Source organism: Myxocyprinus asiaticus, chromosome 2 (assembly GCF_019703515.2).
Source record: "Myxocyprinus asiaticus isolate MX2 ecotype Aquarium Trade chromosome 2, UBuf_Myxa_2, whole genome shotgun sequence".
In the NCBI taxonomy this organism is placed as follows: Eukaryota; Metazoa; Chordata; class Actinopteri; order Cypriniformes; family Catostomidae; genus Myxocyprinus; species Myxocyprinus asiaticus.
In genome coordinates, this window is record NC_059345.1 from 39,498,219 (window position 1) to 39,519,836 (window position 21,618).

General features: G+C 38.8%; 1 protein-coding gene across 25 annotated transcripts in view; it reads right to left on the minus strand.

Moving 5' to 3' along the window:
- celf1 (cugbp, Elav-like family member 1) overlaps window positions 1-21,618 on the minus strand; it is a 178,506-nt gene that overhangs the window by 131,911 nt on the left and 24,977 nt on the right. For 7 of the 25 annotated variants that reach the window (XM_051717935.1, XM_051718080.1, XM_051718089.1 and 4 more), the window contains 12 exons: window positions 19,405-19,592; window positions 16,785-16,867; window positions 16,490-16,538; window positions 16,237-16,371; window positions 8,838-8,917; window positions 7,373-7,534; window positions 5,947-6,016; window positions 4,488-4,658; window positions 2,535-2,651; window positions 2,168-2,356; window positions 1,938-1,958; window positions 32-175 (listed from right to left, as the gene is read on the minus strand). In XM_051717935.1, the coding sequence (XP_051573895.1) occupies window positions 32-175; window positions 1,938-1,958; window positions 2,168-2,356; window positions 2,535-2,651; window positions 4,488-4,658; window positions 5,947-6,016; window positions 7,373-7,534; window positions 8,838-8,917; window positions 16,237-16,371; window positions 16,490-16,538; window positions 16,785-16,867; window positions 19,405-19,592 (1,409 nt within the window). The remainder of the gene's footprint in view (window positions 1-31; window positions 176-1,937; window positions 1,959-2,167; window positions 2,357-2,534; window positions 2,652-4,487; window positions 4,659-5,946; window positions 6,017-7,372; window positions 7,535-8,837; window positions 8,918-16,236; window positions 16,372-16,489; window positions 16,539-16,784; window positions 16,868-19,404; window positions 19,593-21,618) is intronic. The other 18 variants (XM_051718032.1, XM_051718066.1, XM_051718022.1 and 15 more) reach the window with 13 other exon arrangements.

Here is a 21,618-nt window from a genome sequence, read left to right on the forward strand (position 1 = left end):
CTTACAAGGTTTGGAGTAGGGCTCGACTTACCAAAACACTTGCTAAGATTGGTCTGTTTGTCGATGAAGACCTTGGCAGAGATAACATTACCAAAAGGCATAAACATCTGTAACAGATCCTGATCACCAAACTCCTGTGGTAGGTGGTAGATGAACAAATTTGCCCCCTCTGGGCCTTCATAAAGAGAGAAAGAATGAGAGAAAAAGGATCACTTTTAAAACATACACCACCCTCTTGTTTTCGATGAAGGCTAAACCTTCATTCTTATCTAATTATTTATAAAAATCAGTTCAAGGAATATTCTGGGTTACATACAACTTAAACCCCATCAGTTATCATAGAAAATAATTCATAGTTCAAGGAAAAACAGATACAGTAAATGACCAAAAAAAAAAAAAAAAAAAAAAAAAGTATTTCTCAAGGTGCATTAACCTCTGGTTACGCATTACCAATGTCTTTCCTGTAGGTGCAGTTTTGCACCATTAAAAAGTATTTTACTGGTGGTTAAGTCACATTCTTCCTAGGTATCCTTGTGCAGCTATCATGTGAAAGTTACCAGGTTTACTGGTTTAAATGGTCATAGAATGCGTTGAAAGATTGAAATTAAAACTTTGCACAGAATAGACTGTAAATTATTATATTCTATGGTAATTAAGAGCTCCTATTAATGAATAGTTCACCCACAAATTGTCATTATTTACTCACCCTCATGATGTCCCATTTTTCCATGGAACACAAAAGAAATTTCAAGCTTCTCTTTTACACACTAAGACAGTTCATAGTGACCACGTCTGTCAAGCTCCAAAAAGGACTAAAAAGCACCATAACAGTAGTCCATATGATTCATGCGCTATATGCGCTAAGTCTTCTGAAGCCACATTCATGTGAGAAGCAGACCGAAATTTAAGTTGTTATTTGCAGATAATTTTCCCCTCTAGTGAGCTATTAAAAAATTGGATCATGAGTGAGTTGAAATCCAGAACCAGGGGAAGGATTCACAAAAATGTTCTTAAGAAACTAATTAAAGTTCTTAGGATAAATAAGAAGTTCGTAAGAACGTTCCTAAGTGCAATTCTTAAATTCTCAAATATTTTCTTAAGAACATCTTAATTTTTCTCTTAAGAATAAAATGACAGGCTTTGACATTGTCTGATCAGCCTGTTCATAGGGTTACCTACAACAAATTCAATACTTCAACACTGGTAAATCGTAACGATAAATGTATCTATTAATCTTTGTTTTATGTAGCAAGCACCTCGCGGTCATTTTTTTATTTTTTTTTATGTAAAGTGTGTGAGATGTGTTAGTTTAATGAGAATTGTCTTGCTAGTAACCATCTAATAACTTAATTTGACATGGAGGAAATCTCCAATAGGAACACTTGTGGTTCTTGTTGAGGAAATTACATCAGAGAAAAAGTTATCCTTGGGAAGCTTGATAATGACATCAGGTCGGGAAGAAAGAGGCAGGTAAATGCAAAAGGGTCTCCGCTGTGGCCAACTCTGATAGGGACGTAGATGTTTCTACGAACAATAAAGATCGCAGAGAGAGAGCTATGCTGCATAGCGTCCGTTTGAATTAGCATGATTGGTTCTGACATTAAGAAGCTACAAAAAAACATTAATTGTTTTCATAAACTGGTCTCGAGTCTCTTTTGGAGTTGAACAGACTTGGTCTCTGTGAACTGGTCTAATATGAAAAAGAGCTGTATCAAAATTCACCTTGTGTGCTCAATGGACAAAAGAACAGTATACAGGCTAAGAACTATATTAGGATGAGTAAATAATGACAGATATTTAATCTTTTGTTTAACTATTCCTTTAAGTTGCATTTTACCCTGAATATTCCCTTGCTGAGAGCTGCTGGTATGGATCTCCACTCATTTTTTTAAAACTAACAGAATGTAAAAATGGACATAGTGATAAGAATCTCTTACCCATGCTCTGACTGTGACTTGCTGTTGCAGCATATTTAAAACAAGAATGAATTCTTAAGAAGGTATTAACACTACACATATCTACACACAAACACACATTTAGAACATCATTATGGGCCAACACATATCCTATAAGAGCTAACCCTGGAAACATGAACTTAGTCAGCCTCTGTATAAGAGCAAACTGTACTAATGTATCTGCCGACCCCATCAGACCAATCAGCACTCACCTTCCTTCTGGCTCCCGGCTGCACTAACGTTCTGCTGGGACAGTAAACTCTGGCTGTAGAGGCTGGGCAGAGCAGCAGCTGCATATTGTTGGATGCCAGAATAGGCTGCCTGAGTAAGAGCCTCCATGGTACTTCCAGAGCCATTAGAGAGACCCCCACCGCCCAGACCACCATTCAGAGCAGCCATGCCTGCACACAGAGAAACACAGCTTGATCACAAACAGAAGGGAAGCCACAACAAAACTGATAAAGACACAGAGAAACAGCATTCAGAGACAGATGACATGGCAAAAACATATGGAATGAAATTTACATCCTATTTGACTTCATACAGAAGCAAAAGCAATGAACGGTTGTGCTTCCTTACTTGCTAGGGAGCTCATGTTGAGACCTGCTCCAGCGCCCGCAGCAAGAGACTGAAGAGCACCTAAAGATGCCATGGGGTTCACAGATGAACTATTACTGGAGGTGGGAGAAGAGCCTGCTGTGGAGAAGGAAAGACAACGAGAACCAGACTCGTTACTTAGGATCGTCTCACAGATTTTTCATCTATTCACATTTGAGATGCTCTCATTACACATACAGCCATGTAAAGCAAATGTTACAGAACAGCAGACTGCCATGAGAGGGGTAATGTTTTTCAGCATGCATACACTTAAACAAGACACCCATCAAATCGCATAAAGGATTTTTATGCTCTTGAAGCAACCAATGGATACATCAAGAGCTAAGGTGTACAAACTGCAACAGATACATTTATTTAAAATCCTCAGTTGTTTTGAGTTTGTGAAAATTTGTTTAAAGAATAGTTACCCTAAAAATAAAAAATCTGTCATAATTTACTCACCCTCATGTTGTTCCTAAATCATATAACTTTCCTTCTTGTGTGAAACACAGATGGAGATGTTTTAATGAATATCATGGTTCGTCTGTTCAATACAGTGGAAGTTTATAGTGCTTAATTTTAAAGCTTAAAGGACAAAAAAAATATAAAAGTAGTCCATGCAATGTGTGTGTCATATTCCAAGTCTTCTGAAGACCTGCAATAAGTTTGGTGAGAAACAACCTGAAATGTCATTTTTAAGTGCAAGTCATCATAAAAATTGACCCCATCTATTTTGTTAATGTATGTTACTGGACTTATTGTAAACGATTCATCCATGCATATTGTTTTATAAATATTGTTTGTCTTTGTAATCTTTAATGAAAATGTAATAACTTACTCTTCCGCTGATATGACTTCTCTGCTGACGTATGCAAGACTGCGTGATGAGTTAAGCAAATAGTCAAGTTATTAAGTTTTAACTCCGCCACTTCAACAGCCTATCAAGTACATATACGCAGAGATTGTGTATTTTCGTTCCCTCTCAAAATCATGTTCCCTACCTCAAACTACCTTGTTTAAGGGTGCCTGTGGCTTGTATTTCGAAAGAGGAAGAATAACAGCAAATTTGCAGTTGTGTTCGAAGCATATCACTCCTGAATTCTTCCAGAGGTGATCACTTCTGAATGGAACGCGAATCTGATATGAAGTGGCTGGAGTTTATTCATATTTTTTAATGCAGGCATTTCTGTAGGATTCATGGGATGTACAGCATGAGTAAGTATTCTTTATTTTTAGTGTATTGTGATTCAAACTGTTGAAATATTGTGATCTTTTTCATTCATCTGCAATGTACATTCACAACGGCTCCAGTCTCGTAGTAAGCAAAAATCGCGATGCGCTTTGTTTGTTTGTGGGCTGGTAATGCATTAATGTTGTCAGTTAGATCATTGTTTGGTTCTCAAGTCAGTGGAAAAGCAGGTCGTTATTGAGAATGCTTCATTTTTCCAGTAACTGGCTCTGGCTTGAGCAGCACGGTGGAAAGGGTTATGTGTGTGTGTGTGTGTGTGTGTGTGTGTGTCTTAGCCAGGCTCCAATGTAAAATAAAACCTATTAGCTATTTTTAAAGGGACTAGCTGTTAGACATGTCCAGCCCCTACTTCCTTTTCCAGTAGAAAATACGTCAAAACACCCAAAGAAAACTACGATCATCAAGGCACTTCACTGCGACTTTACCGTTTGTTGTGCTTTCATTAAAGCAAGAGAAAAGCTTGCTCACAGTGGCATGAACACAACACTTACATGTAATAAGTTCTCATATGGGTTTGGAACAACAAGAGGGTGAGTAAATTATAACAGAGTGTACATTTTTGGGTGATCTATTCCTTTAATAGCTGTTCCCAGACACCTTACAAAGATCATCTTATTATGCTTTACAGATGGGACTTATTCAAAGCAAAGTTTTTGGACAGGAGGAAATTAAAAAGCGGGACCAACCCTTGTAGGCGTCCCAGGCAGATTGAGCGTGCTGTCCGGAGGGCGTACCTGAGCTGGTGAGGACGCTGAGGGGGGAGCTGGAGGTGGTCAGAGCGTTGCTACCTGTGGGTGTTGCCTGCGTAGCACTCGCTGCTGCTGCTAATGCAGCCAGATTCTGAATGGCATTCAGACCTACCACAGATCCACAGATGCACAGCACAATATTCAAATACAATGATACCTTACACTGAGCACAACAATAAGGAGGGCCCACTAACCCGAGGCCAGTGCGAGAGCAATTTGGCCTAGTTAACTGAACTGCCACTTGCCCGATCGGGCCAGTACTGTCTTGTAACTAAATTTTACATTTATCTTGTAAATGTGTTTTTATGCCTTACAACCTTAAGCATTTGGATTTTTGTGATGTATTGAATATTGTTGTTGCAAATTCTGCAGATTTAAACTAATCAAGTATCATTTATATTTTGTTTTGTGGTCAGGTCATTGAAAATATTGGCAGGGCAAGTAAAAATCCAAACTACTGGCCCGACCAGGCCATCTGAAAAAATGCTTACACGATTACATAGTATCAGGATTTCAGAAAAAAACTGATTTCAGAAGATAGCTAGAAAATCTCATTCTGATACACTAGGGTTCTGATATCTAGGTTTCACATTGAAAACATGGGACTCAAAATCTAATCTAAACCTGGATGCAAACACTGAAAAATATAAAAGAAATGTTATAAAATGAATGACCATTGCTGTCACCAATCCAATAAGCAAATGTGTCACTGACCATGTATGTACCTTTGCAGGGTTGATGCAGAGTTTTAAAAATGACATTTAAGACTTAAGTCATTTTTTAAAGAACTAAACAAATCAAATTAATACCACAAGTCCACACTAGAACAAACCCACACCAACTGAATCTAAATGTTCTGAAGTTTAATAATCAAATTAGGCCATATTGTGATTCCTGTCTTTCAGTCCCCAAATTTTAGACCTCTTTAAATGATAATAAAGACTTTTGTTATACCATTTAAGACTAATTATGACCTTACATTTTAGAAAACCGAATTTAAGACATTAAGGACCCATGGGAACCCAGCTTTGTATGAAAGGTTACTTGTTTCCATTAAAGCACACAAGATGCTCTTTGGAAAACTCACATCATGCTTTTTACTCAAATTCAACTTGTCACTCAAATTGTTATGCTGATAATAGAATTTGAAATACAAAATGCAAAATAGAAGCAAAAGACTTTTGAACTTAACTCCATGTACACAGCACAACACATTATTCTACCTAACATTCAACCTAAAACTCACATGCAACCCCTTAAAAGTGACCTTTTTTTTTTTTCACCACTGTCACTTTGTGGGTATGCAGTATAATCGACAGGTTTTGCTTGCTGCTTCACTTACAGACATATTCCTTTCTAAAGGGGCTGAATGGAACAGAGATTGTCAGACTCTCACCTGACATTGGATGGAGATTGTTGAGTGCATTTCCAGAGGATGCAGACTGTTGTAGAAGCTGCAAATAAAGCTAGACATTACATCAAAACAGAAAACAGAAAGAGTCAGGACTGCATCCAGGACTGTGACTTTCAGGAGAGGGAGAGAGAGAGAGAGGGAGAGAGAGAGAGAGAGAGAGAGAGAGAGAGAGAGCGAGAGAGAGAGAAATAATAGAACAGAGAGAGAGTAGATGAGATATAAATCAGGCAACAAGGCAAAATAAAGGACAAGCAGGAGCACAAGTGGTAAATATGGAAACAAAGTAGTGAAATAATGTAAACATTCAAGGGATACAAGAAATTATGAAGGGAAACAAACATTAAGGGGAAAGAAGATAGAAAAGGTTTTCACAGCACACCCATGGAGCAGCACTAACACATTCAAACAGGGCTCCACATCTATGATGGCCTGAGTGAGTATCAAACCAGTTAACTGGCACAAAGAGCTTTAGAGCAACCAATCAGAGATAACCAGAGGAATTTAGAGGAGCCAAATTAGAGGCAGCTAAAATAATGACCAAACGTAGACCTGTAGCCCATGTGCTCAAATACAGCAGAAAAAACACAGCAACAGGAGTCAGACTCTATACAAGACTCTTTATTAGTTTAAAACAAAGCTCTCCTGAAATCTAACCCTGAATTTTAAAAAAGCCGTTGCTTCAGTACTGATGCAAATGATAATGCATTAAAGGAATAGTTCACGCAAAAATGAAAAATTCTCATCATTTACTCACCCTCATGCCATCCCAGACTATAAATCCTTGGCGATCATGATTTCAAGCTCGATTACACTTGCAAGCATCATCTAACCTAGTGCTGCACGCATGTGTCAAGCCCTAGGAAGTGTAATCGAGCTTGAAATCATGATCGTGCCTAGAGACTGCAATGGCAAGTTGAACAGTGAAAGAGTTGTTATATTTTGGTCTGTTCTCACCTAAATTTGATTAGATCGCTTCAGAAGACATGGATTAAACCACTGCAATATTATGGATTACTTGTATGCAGCATTTATGTGATTTTTGGAGCTTCAAAATTTTGGTCACCATTTACTTGCATTGTATGGACCTACAGAGCTGAGATATTCTTCTAAAAATATTTGTGTTCACCAGAAAAAAAAAATCATACACATCTGGCATGGCATAAGGGTGAGTAAATGATGAGAGAATTCCTTTAACATCTGCATGTTGCAATTAAAAGTTACGGTTTGGCTGGAGCAAAGGCTAGTTCTCAAATCCTAAACACGAATGTCTTAATTTTCTGTGCTTTTTGCATGTTTTATATACTTCTCTATAGTAGCGCAGTTTCTACATGCACAGACTTAAGATGCAACAGGCTGCATGAGATCATGACTGTGTTGTTAATAATGCAGATGTGGCATGTGTACTCACTGCAAGGTACTGTGGCCCCAGTGAGTTCAGTCCTGTAAGGTTTCCCCACATGGAGGCAGCATTGAGCTGTTGCATCTGTTGCAGCAGCTGCTGAGCAGTACGTTTCTGTTCTTTATCCTTCTGCGTGTCTGCAAACTTCACTACGATGGGAGAAGAGCAGCCCTAACAGATGCATGCAACAGAAATTAAAATGCAGCAGGGTATAATGTTAAGAAACATCAAACAAAAAGGGAAAGAAGGCAAAGAGGACAGCAGAAAGCAACACAGCTAACAGTGAACAGCAATTGCATATGCTGTTAAAGAAGCATTTAAGTTTTAATTCACTAAAGATAATTTCTCTATTCTAAATATTCTATATACTGATTGCTGAATGTTATTGAGTGGATGTCTTGAGATACATGGCTGGGATTCTGGCAGGGTTCGGGGGGTGCAAACACAGAAAGGGCACAACATTAAAGGAATGTTCCGTGTTCAATACAAGTTAAGCTCAGTCCACATCATTTGTGGCATAATGTTGGTTACCACAAAACTTAATTTCAAACAATATCAAGGATACAGTGAGACACTTACAATGGAAGTGAATGGGGCCAATTTTTGGAGGGTTTAAAACCAGAAATGTGAAGCTTACATTTTTATAAAAGCACTTACATTAATTCTTCTATTAAAACTAATGTATTATTTGAGTTGTAAAGTTGTTTTAATTGTAATTTTTACAGTCCTTTTAGCTTTTGTTGACATTGCATCGTCATGGCAACAACGTTGTAAAATTGGCTACAACTTTACACAGAAAAGGTTAGTACGCGATATCACACTAAAATCATGTTAACACGCATATTGTTTACATCTTCTAGCTAAACTTTTGAAACAGTGAATCTTTTAACAAAAAAATGTACCCCCATTCACTTCTATTGTTAGTGCCTCACTGTAACCCAGAACTTTTTTTTAAAGAAAAGGAGGGACAAGTCAAAATTAATTTTTGTGGTAATATTATGCTACAAATGCTGTCAGCTGAGCTGAATTTGTATTGAACCCGGAACATTCCTTTAAGGATTTTTTTCTGCCTGCCTGGTTGTGTCAGTAGTTCTGATTTTCCTTTTGTTTTCAATAGTCCCACTTAAACAATAATCACTTTTATTTTTAGCAATGTGCTTTTGTGCGTCAGAAATAATATTTGTCATTAAATATTTAGATGCCAATTAGGTTCTTAATTGCTGAAAATTTCACAGCTTTTATTAATGTAATATATGACAGCTATAAAATTGATAAGCACAGTCTGGCTGGGAAATGATGGCATATGATGAAAAACATGACTGAAACAATGCATAACATTACTGACAACTCAGCACTGTCCCGTTCTGTCAACTGACCCAAAAATCTCTCATATTCTCCCCAGGCCATTGTTATTATTGTTGAGCCCTGCTAGAAGTTTCAAGCTGTAATGCAGAAATGCTATGAGTGTGTTTACCTCCATTGTCTGTGACTGGTGCATGGATTTGATGGCAGATTGGGCCATCTGTCTAGCAGTGAATGTGACGAAGGCACAGCCTGTGGACACAGAGTTAAGAAGCATGAAAGTAGAAGTCATTCAGTCTACAATTATTTAGAAATCCTAAACTTTAGAAAACTGTACACTAGAAGAACCTGTACTGTTGTGGAAATAACCATGCAGTAAAAAAAAACAACAAAACAGGATCCATGTCAGGTCTCTTTGGAAATAGAACAGGTTTGAGGGCTATCGAGTCAACATGGGTCGTGTCTATCATTTAAGCAGTTCCCATGGTGATGGGCTGCAAGTTCACTGCAACCAATTCTAAAAGAAATAGCACGGACCTCAAAATGCATTATGTTCCCTTGGTTACACTTTGGTTAACCTAATGTGCTTTGGAAAACGATCACCACAGCGACTCCCGACACCAAAGGCAAGTAACAGCGATAAATTGGGAGAATAAGGGCAGGGGGCAAAAAAAAAAAAAAAAAAAAAAAAATCAACTGGATGATTAAAAAGAGTGCATGTATTCTCAATTTGTTGCATGCAATCATGGTTATATAACTTCTGATACCCTGATCAGCTTGGGATGAAATAATTTTCATTTGGGCTGACAAGAGCCAACTGGGCCCTGTTTGTCTCTAACTGTTTCTCTGTTGGGTTGTATCTGCAACCACTAGTTACTCAAAATGACTTCAATAAGAACATGCCGTGACTTTTGAGTATATACTTCATGTTTATTAGTGTGCCATGAATAAAGCCCAGAAGGAAAGACTAGACACATTGTTGAAGTTAAATTCACATGTCCTTTCAGCGCTGCCAATTTTCCTGTATTTATGCATGCAATTGACAACTACAGTTCAAAAACAACACAAACAAAATAAACAATATAAAGTGTAAAAGTGATAAGTAAAAATTAATATATATTTAAATATAGCTGCAAGCAGCAATACAGGGGCCAAGCATCAGCATGACAACCACTGCACAACACTAAGCACAATCCAAAGAACACAGAGATCAAATGACAAAGAACATTTTTAAAACCATCTTTAGCAGGAATCAAACTCAAAACATTTGAGCCTAATGATTTAACCACTAGGCCAATCAGCTTACACAGTCAAAAATTGCCAAAGACACATTCCAAGCCGCAAGTACAAAACAACTGCTAATAATTTTTTTTATAGATAATTGATTATGAATTTAAGCAGGAATTATGCCATGTAGTACAGTTTACATAGTAGTAAGCACATCATGAAGACTCAGAGGTCAACAGAAGAATACAATTTAAAACCATCCTTAGTTAAAATAGAACTCAAAATCTTTTGAACAGTGGTCCAACACTTTAACCACTTTGCCACTCAGTTGAGATATCTAAACAATGCCAAAGAGACTTGACAAGTTTCGAGCGAACACACAAATGAGTTGGTTAGCATACTAACTGATTAGCATGCTAAGCTAATGTTGTCTACAGATAACATTGTGATCAAATAGCATTACAAATGCATTGGATAGGGGGCCTGGGTAGCTCAGTGAGTACTGATGCAGACTACCACCCCTGGAGTCACGAGTTCGAAACCAGGGCATGCAGAATGACTCTAGCCAGGTCTCCTAAGCAACCAAATTGGCCCGGTTGCTAGGGAGGGTAGAGTCACATGGGGTAACCTCCTAGTGGTCGCTATAATGTGCGTTTCTCACTCTCGGTGGGGCACATGGCGAGTTGTGCGTGGATGCTGTGGAGAGTAGCGTTGGCCTCCACATGCGCTACGTCTCCACGGTAACACGCTTAACAAGCCACGTGATAAGATGCATAGATTGACGGTCTCAGACGCGGAGGCAACTGAGATTCGTCCTCTGCCACCCAGATTGAGGCGAGTTACTACACCACCACGAGGACTTAGAACGCATTGGGAATTGGGCATTCCAAATTTGGGAGAAAAGGGGAGAAAAAAAAATGCATTGGATAGCATGCTAACTGAATAGCATGCTAAGCTAATGTTGCCCTACATATAGCATTGTGATCAAAATAGCCATATAAAGACAGAAAACCCAAGAGTTAGCATGTTAACCGATTAGCATGCTAAGTTATCATAGTATATAACATTATAACCATGCTAAACAGACCATGTTCTTTTTAATTACAGGCGATGCTGTCTCCAAACTTCTCAATCCTTTCAAAAGATATCACTCCCATATATATCAGAAGAACAACACTAAGACTACACTACAATATAACAAACTCTAACACTAACCCACATGGAAATAAAACCCAAGACCCTTATAACTATAAACCAGTGTTTTAATACACTGAGCCACTCATTTGACATGCCCATTGAGTGGCAAAGAGACCTCCTGAGGTAAGAGTCAGCACGCAAGTGTGGGTTCTTTTGAACTATAGGTGGCGCTGTCTCCAAACTGCTCAAGTATCATCAGGACATGATATTGATGATGCATACCAATTTTTTTTTTTTAATCTGACAATGTAAAAGAAATATCTTTTTTTTTTTTTTACATTTCAATATGGTGGAGACAATTATGGAGCGAAGTACAGCCTACATTGTAAACCACAACATGAAGACTCAGAGTCAACAGCAGTAAACATTTTAAAACCACTTTAACTGGACTCAAACTCCCAACCTTTTGAACATCATTCCAATGCTTTAACCACTAGGCCATACAGCTGACACAGCCTAGCAATGACAAAGAGAACATGAACGCTAAAATTACAAAATGATTGCTGAGAAAATTTTGTGGATCGGAATTCAAGCAGGAACTACGCAATGTAGTACAGCCTGCATAGTACTAAGCACAACAAGACTCTGAGGTCAACATATGCTAAATTTTTAAAACTGTACTTTGCTGGATTCAAACTCACAACCTTTTGAGCCATAACCCAATGCTTCAACCACTGTGCCACTCAGTTGACATCTCAGCAATGCCAAAGACACTGACATTCCTGTCTTGCAGGAAATCACGCACAGAATGAGCAGTATGGCTGGTGGCATTGTCATGCTGGAGGGTTATGTCAGGATGAGCCTGCAGGAAGGGTACCACATGAGGGAGGAGGATGTCTTCCCTGTAATGCACAGCGTTGAGATTGCCTGCAATGACAACAAGCTCAGTCCGATGATGCTGTGACATACCGCCCCAGACCATGACAGACCCTCCACCTCCAAATCGATCCCGCTCCAGAGTACAGGCCTTGGTGTAACGTTCATTCCTTCGACGATAAACGCGAGTCCGACCATCACCCCTGGTGAGACAAAACCACGACTCGTCAGTGAAGAGCACTTTTTGCCAGTCCTGTCTGTTCCAGCGAAGGTGGGTTTGTGCCCATAGGTGACGTTGGTGCCGGTGATGTCTGGTAAGGACCTGCCTTACAACAGGCCTACAAGCCCTCAGTCCAGCCTCTCTCAGTCTATTGCGGACAGTCTGAGCACTGATGGAGGGATTGTGCATTCCTGGTGTAACTCGTGCAGTTGTTGTTGCCATCCTGTACCTGTCCTGCAGGTGTGATATTCGGATGTACCGATCCTGTACAGGTGTTGTTACCCGTGGTCTGCCACTGCGAGGATGATCAGCTGTCCTTACCGTCTACCTGTAGCGCTGTCTTCGGCTTCTCACAGTATGGACATTGCAATTTATTGCCCTGGCCACATCTGCAGTCCTCATGCCTCCATTCAGCATGCCTAAGGCACGTTCACGCAGATGAGCAGGGACCCTGGGCATCTTTATTTTGGTGTTTTTCAGAGTCAGTAGAAAGGTCTCTTTAGTGTCATAAGTTTTTATAATTGTGACCATAATTGCCTACCGTCTGTAAGCTGTTTTAACGACCATTCCACAGGTGCAAGTTCACTAATTGTTTATGGTTCACTGAACAAGCATGGAAAACATCGTTTAAATCCTTCACAATAAAGATCCGTAAAGTTATTTGGATTTTTTAAAAATTATCGTTTCTTTTTTTGCTGAGTTATATATACAGTGCATCCGGAAAGTATTCACAGCGCTTCACTTTTTCCACATTTTGTTAAGTTACAGCCTTATTCCAAAATGGATTAAATTCATTATATTCCTCAAAATTCTACAAACAATACCCCATAATGACAACGTGAAGAAGTTTGTTTGAAATCTTTGCAAATTTATAAAAAAAATAAAAAATAAATAAATAAATAAAATCACATGTACATAAGTATTCACAGCCTTTGCCATGATACTCAAAATTGAGCTCAGGTGCATCCTGTTTCCACTGATCATCCTTGAGATGTTTCTACAACTTGATTGGAGTCCACCTGTGGTAAATTCAGTTGATTGATTGAGAAACAAAATGCTCTGGTCTGATGAAACAAAGATTGAACTCTTTGGCCTGAATGGCAAGCGTCATGTCTGGAGGAAACCAGGCACCGCTCATCACCTGGCCAATACCATCCCTACAGTGAAGCATGGTGGTGGCAGCATCATGCTGTGGGGATGTTTTTCAGTGGCAGGAACTGGGAGACTAGTCAGGATCGAGGGAAAGATGAATGCAGCAATGTACAGAGACATCCTTAATGAAAACCTGCTCCAGAGCGCTCTGGACCTCAGACTGGGGTGAAGGTTCATCTTCCAACAGGACAACAACCCTAAGCACACAGCCAAGATAACAAAGGAGTGGCTATGGGACAACTCCATGAATGTCCTTGAGTGGCCCAGACTTGAACCCGATTGAACATCTCTGGAGAGATCTGAAAATGGCTGTGCACCGACGCTCCCCATCCAACCTGATGGAGCTTGAGAGGTCCTGCAAAGAAGAATGGGAGAAACTGCCCAAAAATAGGTGTGCCAAGCTTGTAGCATCATACTCAAAAAGACTTAAGGCTGTAATTGGTGCCAAAGGTGCTTCAACAAAGTATTGAGCAAAGGCTGTGAATACTTATGTACATGTGATTTTTTTTTCCGTTTTTTATTTGTAATAAATTTGCAAAGATTTCAAACAAACTTTTCACATTGTCATTATGGGGTATTGTTTGTAGAATTTTGAGCAAAATAATGAATTTAATTCATTTTGGAATAAGGCTGTAACATAACAAAATGTGGAAAAAGTGAAGCGCTGTGAATACTTTCTGGATGCACTGTATGTATGCATTTTACATTATAATATAATTTCAGTACTATATATAATTTAAACAATGTTATTTTAGAATATAAAATATAATACCAAGCTATAATTATTATAATCAGAATTTTGCAACATTCAAATGGAGACTAAAGAGCAGGCACAGAAGATAAACTTCTTGTTCAAGAACCTTTTCTGAGGTTGTACTGAATTATGACAGGTGAATATCCCAGTTCACCTGAGGTCCCAATGTTGATGCTTCCTGAGATAGTCTGAAATCATATGCAGCGTTCTGATAGGCCACGTACACACGGCAACTAAATACAGTTGTCAGTTCACCTTTTAGTGCTATATCTTGTTCTGTAAACACACAGTTTGATAAAATGCGGGAGTGACAACCACATTCTACAACTGTATTAGCTCCTGAGAAATTCAGGTAGTGACAACCGCATTCTCAAAAATTCCATGTAGTGTGTGCAGAACCGAACTGAACAACTCACTGTTAATGACATGATCAATGGCGCGTGTAAGATGTGTCCGTTTTCTGGTGCAAATCACACAGAGGTACAGTTGAAGTCAGAAGTTTTCATACACTTAGGTTGAAGTCATTAAAACAAATTTTTTAACCACTTCACAGATTTCATATTAGCAAATTATAGTTTTGGCAAGCCGTTTACTTTGTGCATGAAATGAGTAATTGTTCCAACAATTGTTTACAGACAGATTGTTTCACTTTTAATTGACTATATCACAATTACATTGGGTCAGAAGTTTACATACACTAAGTTAACTGTGCCTTTAAGCAGCTTGGAAAATTCCAGAAAATGATGTCAAGCCTTTAGACAATTAGCTTCTGATAGGAGGTGTACTGAATTGGAGGTGTACCTGTGGATGTATTTTAAGGCCTACCTTCAAACTCAGTGCCTCTTTGCTTGACATCATGGGAAAATCAAAAGAAATCAGCCAAAAATTGTGGACCTCCACAAGTTTGGTTCATCCTTGGGAGTAATTTCCAAATGCCAGAAAGTACTACATTCATCTGTGCAAACAATAGTACGCAAGTATAAAACACCATAGGGCCACGCAGCCATCATACCACTCAGGAAAGAGATGCATTCTGTCTCCTAAAGATTACCGTAGTTTGGTGCGAAAAGTGCAAATCAATCCCAGAAAAACAGCAAAGGACCTTGTGAAGATGCTGGAGGAAACAGGTAAACAAGTATCCATATCCACAGTAAAATGAGTCCTATATCGACATAACCGGAAAGGCTGCTCAGCAAGGAAGAAGCCAATGCTCCAAAACTGCCATAAAAAAGCCAGACTACAGTTTGCAAGTGCACATGGGTACAAATTTGGAGACCATTGTTATGTTTGGAGGAAAAAGGGTGAGGATTGCAAGCCGAGGAACACCAACCCAACCGTGAAGCATGTGGGTGGCAGCATCATGTTGTGGGGGTGCTTTGATGCAGGAGGGACTGGTGCACTTCACAAAACAGATGGCATCATGAGGAAGGAAAATTATGTGGATATATTGAAGCAACATCAAGACATCAGCCGTGAAGTTAAAGCTCAGCCGCAAATGGGTCTTCCAAATGGACAATGACCCCAAGCATACCTCCAAAGTTGTGGCAAAATGGCTTAAGGACAAAGTCAAGGTATTGGAGTGGCCATCACAAAGCCCTGACCTCATTTCGATAATAAATTTGTGGGCAGAACTGAAAAGGTGCGTGCGAGCAAGGAGGCCTACAAACCTGACTCAGATTAACCAGTTCTGTCTGAAGGAATGGGCCAAAATTCCAGCAACTTATTTTGAGAAGCTTGTGAAAGGCTACCCAGTGTAAATCAATTATGTCTTTAGGACAAACGGTTCAAAAGAAAAGTGAATTTTTGATATGGTGGTGGCGCTACAGATTATGTCCTAAAGATCCCAAATTTGGTATGGGGGCTATTCATGCTCACCCTTATCAGTGTGCCAAATTTCATCATTTTACTATGTAGCATTCATAGGGCTGACATAGACTGCCATTAGGGAAGAAGAAAACCAACGAAAACAATAGGTGCCACAGCAGCTTTGATGCTTGTCCCCTAATGAATAATAAAAAAATTTAAAAAAGTAGTAAATATTATGAAACTGATGTACGTTTACTCTGTTGGAGGTAAACAAACAACTAAACAAAAATTCAAAATTAGATCATTAGATCCTTCAGTTCCCTGCTGTATCTGAAATTTTCTTTGTGAAAGAGCGATATTGTGAAATTATACTGTACATGTGCTTGAAAGAGTTCTCACCACGGCTTAGTCCGTCAGGGCCTCTGAGTATGCGGCACTCCTCAATTTGACCATAAGGAGAAAACATGAGCCTGATGTCATTCTCATTGCACTTCTTTGAAATCATCCCAATGAACAGTTTTCTGTCTTCTATAGCTGAAACACAAGAAAAGGGTGTCATTACACAGCACTGCCTCAGCACACAGGTTCAACAGTCATTCTGGAAATTGAAGGAAAGACTGTCGCAATACTGTGGCAAACTGAAGTCACTTACCATTGTTCTTCTCACTGTCTGCAGGCTTCATTTGAATGGGATGATGCATCTGCACAGAGAATTCCAATGTGATTTTTGAACACAGACATTCCTCCACCCTCATGAGATATACATTGTTTAGAAAGGCTTTGTAATAGTTCCTCTGAGTGTACTGAAAATGCTTTTATATAAAAACCTGTCAAAATGCTTGCAGATTTTATGCATTTTTAAAAGCAATAAGGCCAGCCCCTCTAATGACACTCATGACGACTAATGGACTGTTAATACTGTAAAATAAATGCAGACATTTTCTCACCCCTGGAAGAATCTTCATGTTGTGAAGGGCATTTTGTGCTTCTAACGCAGATTTACGGGTGTAATATGTGACAAAACAACAACCTGCAAACCGTGACAGAGAAAAATGCAATAAATAGGCTATGAACCAAGACAACTACATTTCACCTGAGACCATGTCTACACTGGATGTGAACGGCATACTAATAATACATTTTTGTCAAATAAAATGCTGCAAAACAGAGCTTCACTGTACAAATGAAAACACTAATGAAAAGAATCTGATTACTTGTGGCACAAGGCTGCTATGGCTAAATCACAGTGTGCTGATTTTGAGTACACTTGTTTGTGATATTTCTTACATGTAATAATAATTGTAATAATAATAATAAATTATTATTATTATTATAAATAATAATAATAAAAACATGTATTATTAAATTGATATTAGTAGTATTATTGCTATTTCTTTGAATGTCTTCAATTTCACGCACCCAGTTAAACAGAGCTTTTATTTTGACGGAACTTTGAATTACTCCAGTGTGGCAGTTTTTAATAAGGTCCGCATTAGGGGCCTGGGTAGCTCAGCAAGTAAAGATGCTGATTACCACACCTGGAGTCGCAAGTTCAAAGCTGAGTGACTCCAGTCAGGCTTCCTAAGCAACCAATTGGCCCAGTTGCTAGGGTGGGTACAGTCACGTTGGGTTAACCTCCTCGTGGTCGCTATAATGTGATTCTCACTCTCGGTGGGGCACGTGGTGAGTTGTGCGTGGATGCCGCAGAGAACAGCGTGGGCCTCCACACATGCTACGTCTCCACGGTAACGTGCTCAAGCCACGTGATAAGATGCACAGATTGACGGTCTCAGACGCGGAGGCAACTGAGATTCGTCCTCCTCCACCCGGATTGAGGTGAGCCACTAAGCCACCGTGAGGACTTAGAACACATTGGGAATTGGGCATTCCAAATTGGGGAGAAAAGGGGAGAAAAAAAGTAAGGTCGGCATTAAATTAAATGCTGAAATACTCGCGAGCCGAGATCTCAGAGCTGCACAGGAGCAGTTTGTGTGAGTGTTTACAGCCGCTCATACACTAAATACACTGCAATATGTGCATCGTGATCTGCATGTGTGTGTTTGTGTGTGTGTGTGTGTGTGTGTGTAAAGCATGACACGGAGCACAACAGCACCTCTCCTTTCTGAAGCCTGCAGCGTGTGTAGACTACATATTATTTAAAGGACATCCTACCTCTGTTTAATGATTACACTTTGCCATATCAAGTTTTTAATTTGATTGTGAAATTTCAATATTTTTCATCGTCTGAAATGGCTCCTGTTTTTTTTTTTTTTTAAATCAGAGAAACTATAATTTCCATCCAAACAGCCATTGTAGCAAAGTAGATTCAATATATTTTAAAGGCATGGAATAAAAATCTATTAAAAAATAATGAAAGCAAGTTTCCCACATTTGATATAATAATTTTAATTGATATGCACTTTTATATTTTATATACAATGATATATAGCAGCTTAATAAAAAGCATTATTTACCTTCATTTATTTTACTAAATCATTTTTTTGTGAATAAACAAGGTATGCAAAAACTACTTCATTTTTTGGAATGCAGTTGAATATTACATAATACAAAATTATTACTGTAGGACACAGTCAATTTTATTATAATATAATACTGAATTATTATTATTATTATTATTATTATTATTATGATTATTATTTTGAGGATTAGATTCCTTTAATATAAAAGTTATCTATTTCTGTCAAATTTACTTCACCTTCACCTGGACATTTAGTTTTCACACTAAAAGTGCAGCGCAAGTGATTATTTGACATTTTACAATGTTCTGCATCTGGTGAAACGTTGTCATCTCTTCCTTTTCTGTTATACTGTGCCGCGTTTGCAGAAGTGTATAACTTGTAGCGATTACTAATGTTTGGAATTGCGTGAATGCTTGAACCTGCAGAACTTTGATTTCACAATGCATGTGAACTGCTCTAAAAGCGCTAAAATCACAAGCCCATGCGTGTACACCCAATAGCGCGTCACCCAATTATTCTGAACCGCATAAACAGACCATGTTTACCAGTCTTTAATCGAAGCCTTTTGCAGTTTAATAATCACATATGACCATATTGCCAATATTGATATTACTTTGATTAATTGTGCAGCCCTGAAGAATCGTGAAATTAGTCTACTGATGCGCTCTTTATGAAACTTAATGGCCAAATAAAAAGCACATTAAAATTGTCACGATACTCACAATATTGCTTAATTTTATATGGTCAGCAAAATAATCGTGATTATTCAATATATCGCCCAGTTCTAACTAACAGTCCAATGGACATCCACTGAAAATCAAGTTGGTTATAGCTATTCACCCATTTTATTGTTGTGGAAGTCTAGTATCGAGCTAACAACTAATTGGTTCATATTAATTGACATTCTGAGATGAAATGCTTTGCCGATGCTTCTATTGTCGACAGACACAAGCCGTTACAAAACATCATCAGTCGCTTCCAGTGTAGATATGATGTTAGACCAATTTCTATGAGTCTCCAGAGTGAATAACATCAATTGTCCACAGAATTTAACAAATCTCAAGTGTGCTCACTGACTGTCAAGTACCTTTACTCTGTGGGGGGTTCTGACTCCTGTCCCGAAGAACATTGATTTCATAGACTGCACCATAGGGCTCAAACAGCTCACGTAGCTGATCCTCTGACCACATCCGGGGGATCTGACCCACAAACATCTTTATAGCATCAATGTCGGGCTGGTCTGGGTGGTCCAGAGACCCATTCATTTTCTTGGTTCTACAGAAAGAAAGACCAAGTCTATTTAGTGCTCGTGTGTCAGAACACAGTCTTCTTAGCAAAGGCCATGGCCCTCAACTCAAACACCATCGCACATGAAAAGACATACACAATCTCATAGGAATATTGTGCCCAAGTATGAGCATGGGTATAATTACAACTTGCTTTGTTTACTAACAAAGCATCATTATTTTTAATAATTTTTCTCTTTGCAATTCCATTTAAGCTATAAACAATTTTTGAGCTCTATGAACAAAAGATGTGTGCTCTAGGCTAGATGAACACACAGTCTAAAATGTACAAAAATTGAACAGTCCTTTGCTTGAGAATTTGTGAATAATTCACCATTGAATCAGTAGCAGGTGTGATACAATGTCTGTATTTTTATGCTTTTGATTTGGATTTTAGAATTGCAAGCTATCAGAAAGCAGTACATCGCTCTAAAGCATTTCCAGGAAAAATGATCTCATCAGACAAAATGTGAAGCTTTGGAGTCCCCTCTGTACGGTTCCTGTAGCAGACAAACAGCAGAGGTCAAAGCCCGTGCTCTAACATAATCTAGCCTATGAATATGTCTATGCAGTGATAATTTACTACTAACTGGATATAATCAATACACTACTTGACATGTTAAGAGCACAGACATGTTAATATCAGACAAAAATGCTTTTGATCACTAAAAGTATCTTGTTAAACTGGTGCTCGACATGGAGAGGCAAGAGGGGAATACAGTGTCAGCAAGTGATGTCATTGGACAGGCCTGAAGCCATGCTTCATCACTCTCTTTAGCAGCTGCTGATCAGTTGAGTGACAGACCACTTCACGATAAACACAGCATTGTGCTACTGACAAAGAGCACCATAAGCCAGCAGCTAAAAGCCAGATTAATGGTGTTTATCGATCTGAGGACTGCAGAGCTAGTAAAACCTTCCACTTTGTCGATCAGCAACAAGAACTTGTTCAGACAAGCAGATAAACACAGATTCTCCACAAGAAGACCCACTGTGTCCATGGGAGGACAAAACTACATTAGGATTGGAAATAAGAGCATCTTCCACCAAAACCCATCAAAGGATTTGTGTTCCAAGTGTACTACTCCCAGTGAACTGAGAAGTTCCTGGTTTATGAATGTCACTCTCTTTAACCAACACTGATCTGCTGATCCAACAAAACAGCAAAACTCTTCTGGACAGGAAGGACACTATGACAATCAGAAAGAAGATAACTGAGATTCTTCTATACATGTATTTTGCCTCACATTATAATACCATTTTACTGGCCTTTGAAGTTTGAAGATTTTTAGCAACAATGAATGACCTTATATTTCCACTTCTTGTGGTGGATAAGACCCAACACATAACAGAAGTTGAGAAAAGGCAACTTAATGAAGTACAGGATACCAGAAGACATAAAGACAAGCACCATGGTGCAGTCAGCAGTTTCTGGCACCATTTTGGGATACATTTTTTCCCTGTGTGGTTGGAAAACCAGTGTAAATCACAAACTCAGAAACAAAAGCAACACTTGTGCCTTACACAAGACAAAACCCTGCAATGTTATTGAGGTACCCTGCAGTACAATAACAAAGAACACAAGACTACTCTTGAATTTATGTTAACATTTAAATAATATCAGTGGTAGGATTGTCACAATACCAAAACTTCAGTAGTCAGTACTAGGGATGCACCGATACCAAATTTGTTTATTCCGGTCCAATTCCGATATCTGAAATCTCAGCATCAGCTGATCCCAATCCCAATCCGATCCCAGCATTGTTGTCGTTTTTTTTTTTGTTTGTTTGTTTTTTTGCATAATCAATTTAGAATATCTTCACCTCATTGTGTGGAACTAATTGGAGGTACTCTTTTATATGTAAAGAATCAAACCTCACTCCAGCCAGGTCTCCTAAGCAACTAAATTGGCCCGGTTGCTAGGGTGGGTAGAGTCACATGGGGTAACCTCCTCGTGGTCACTATAATGTGGTTCTCGCTCTAGGTGGGGCGAGAGGTGAGTTGTGTGTGGATGC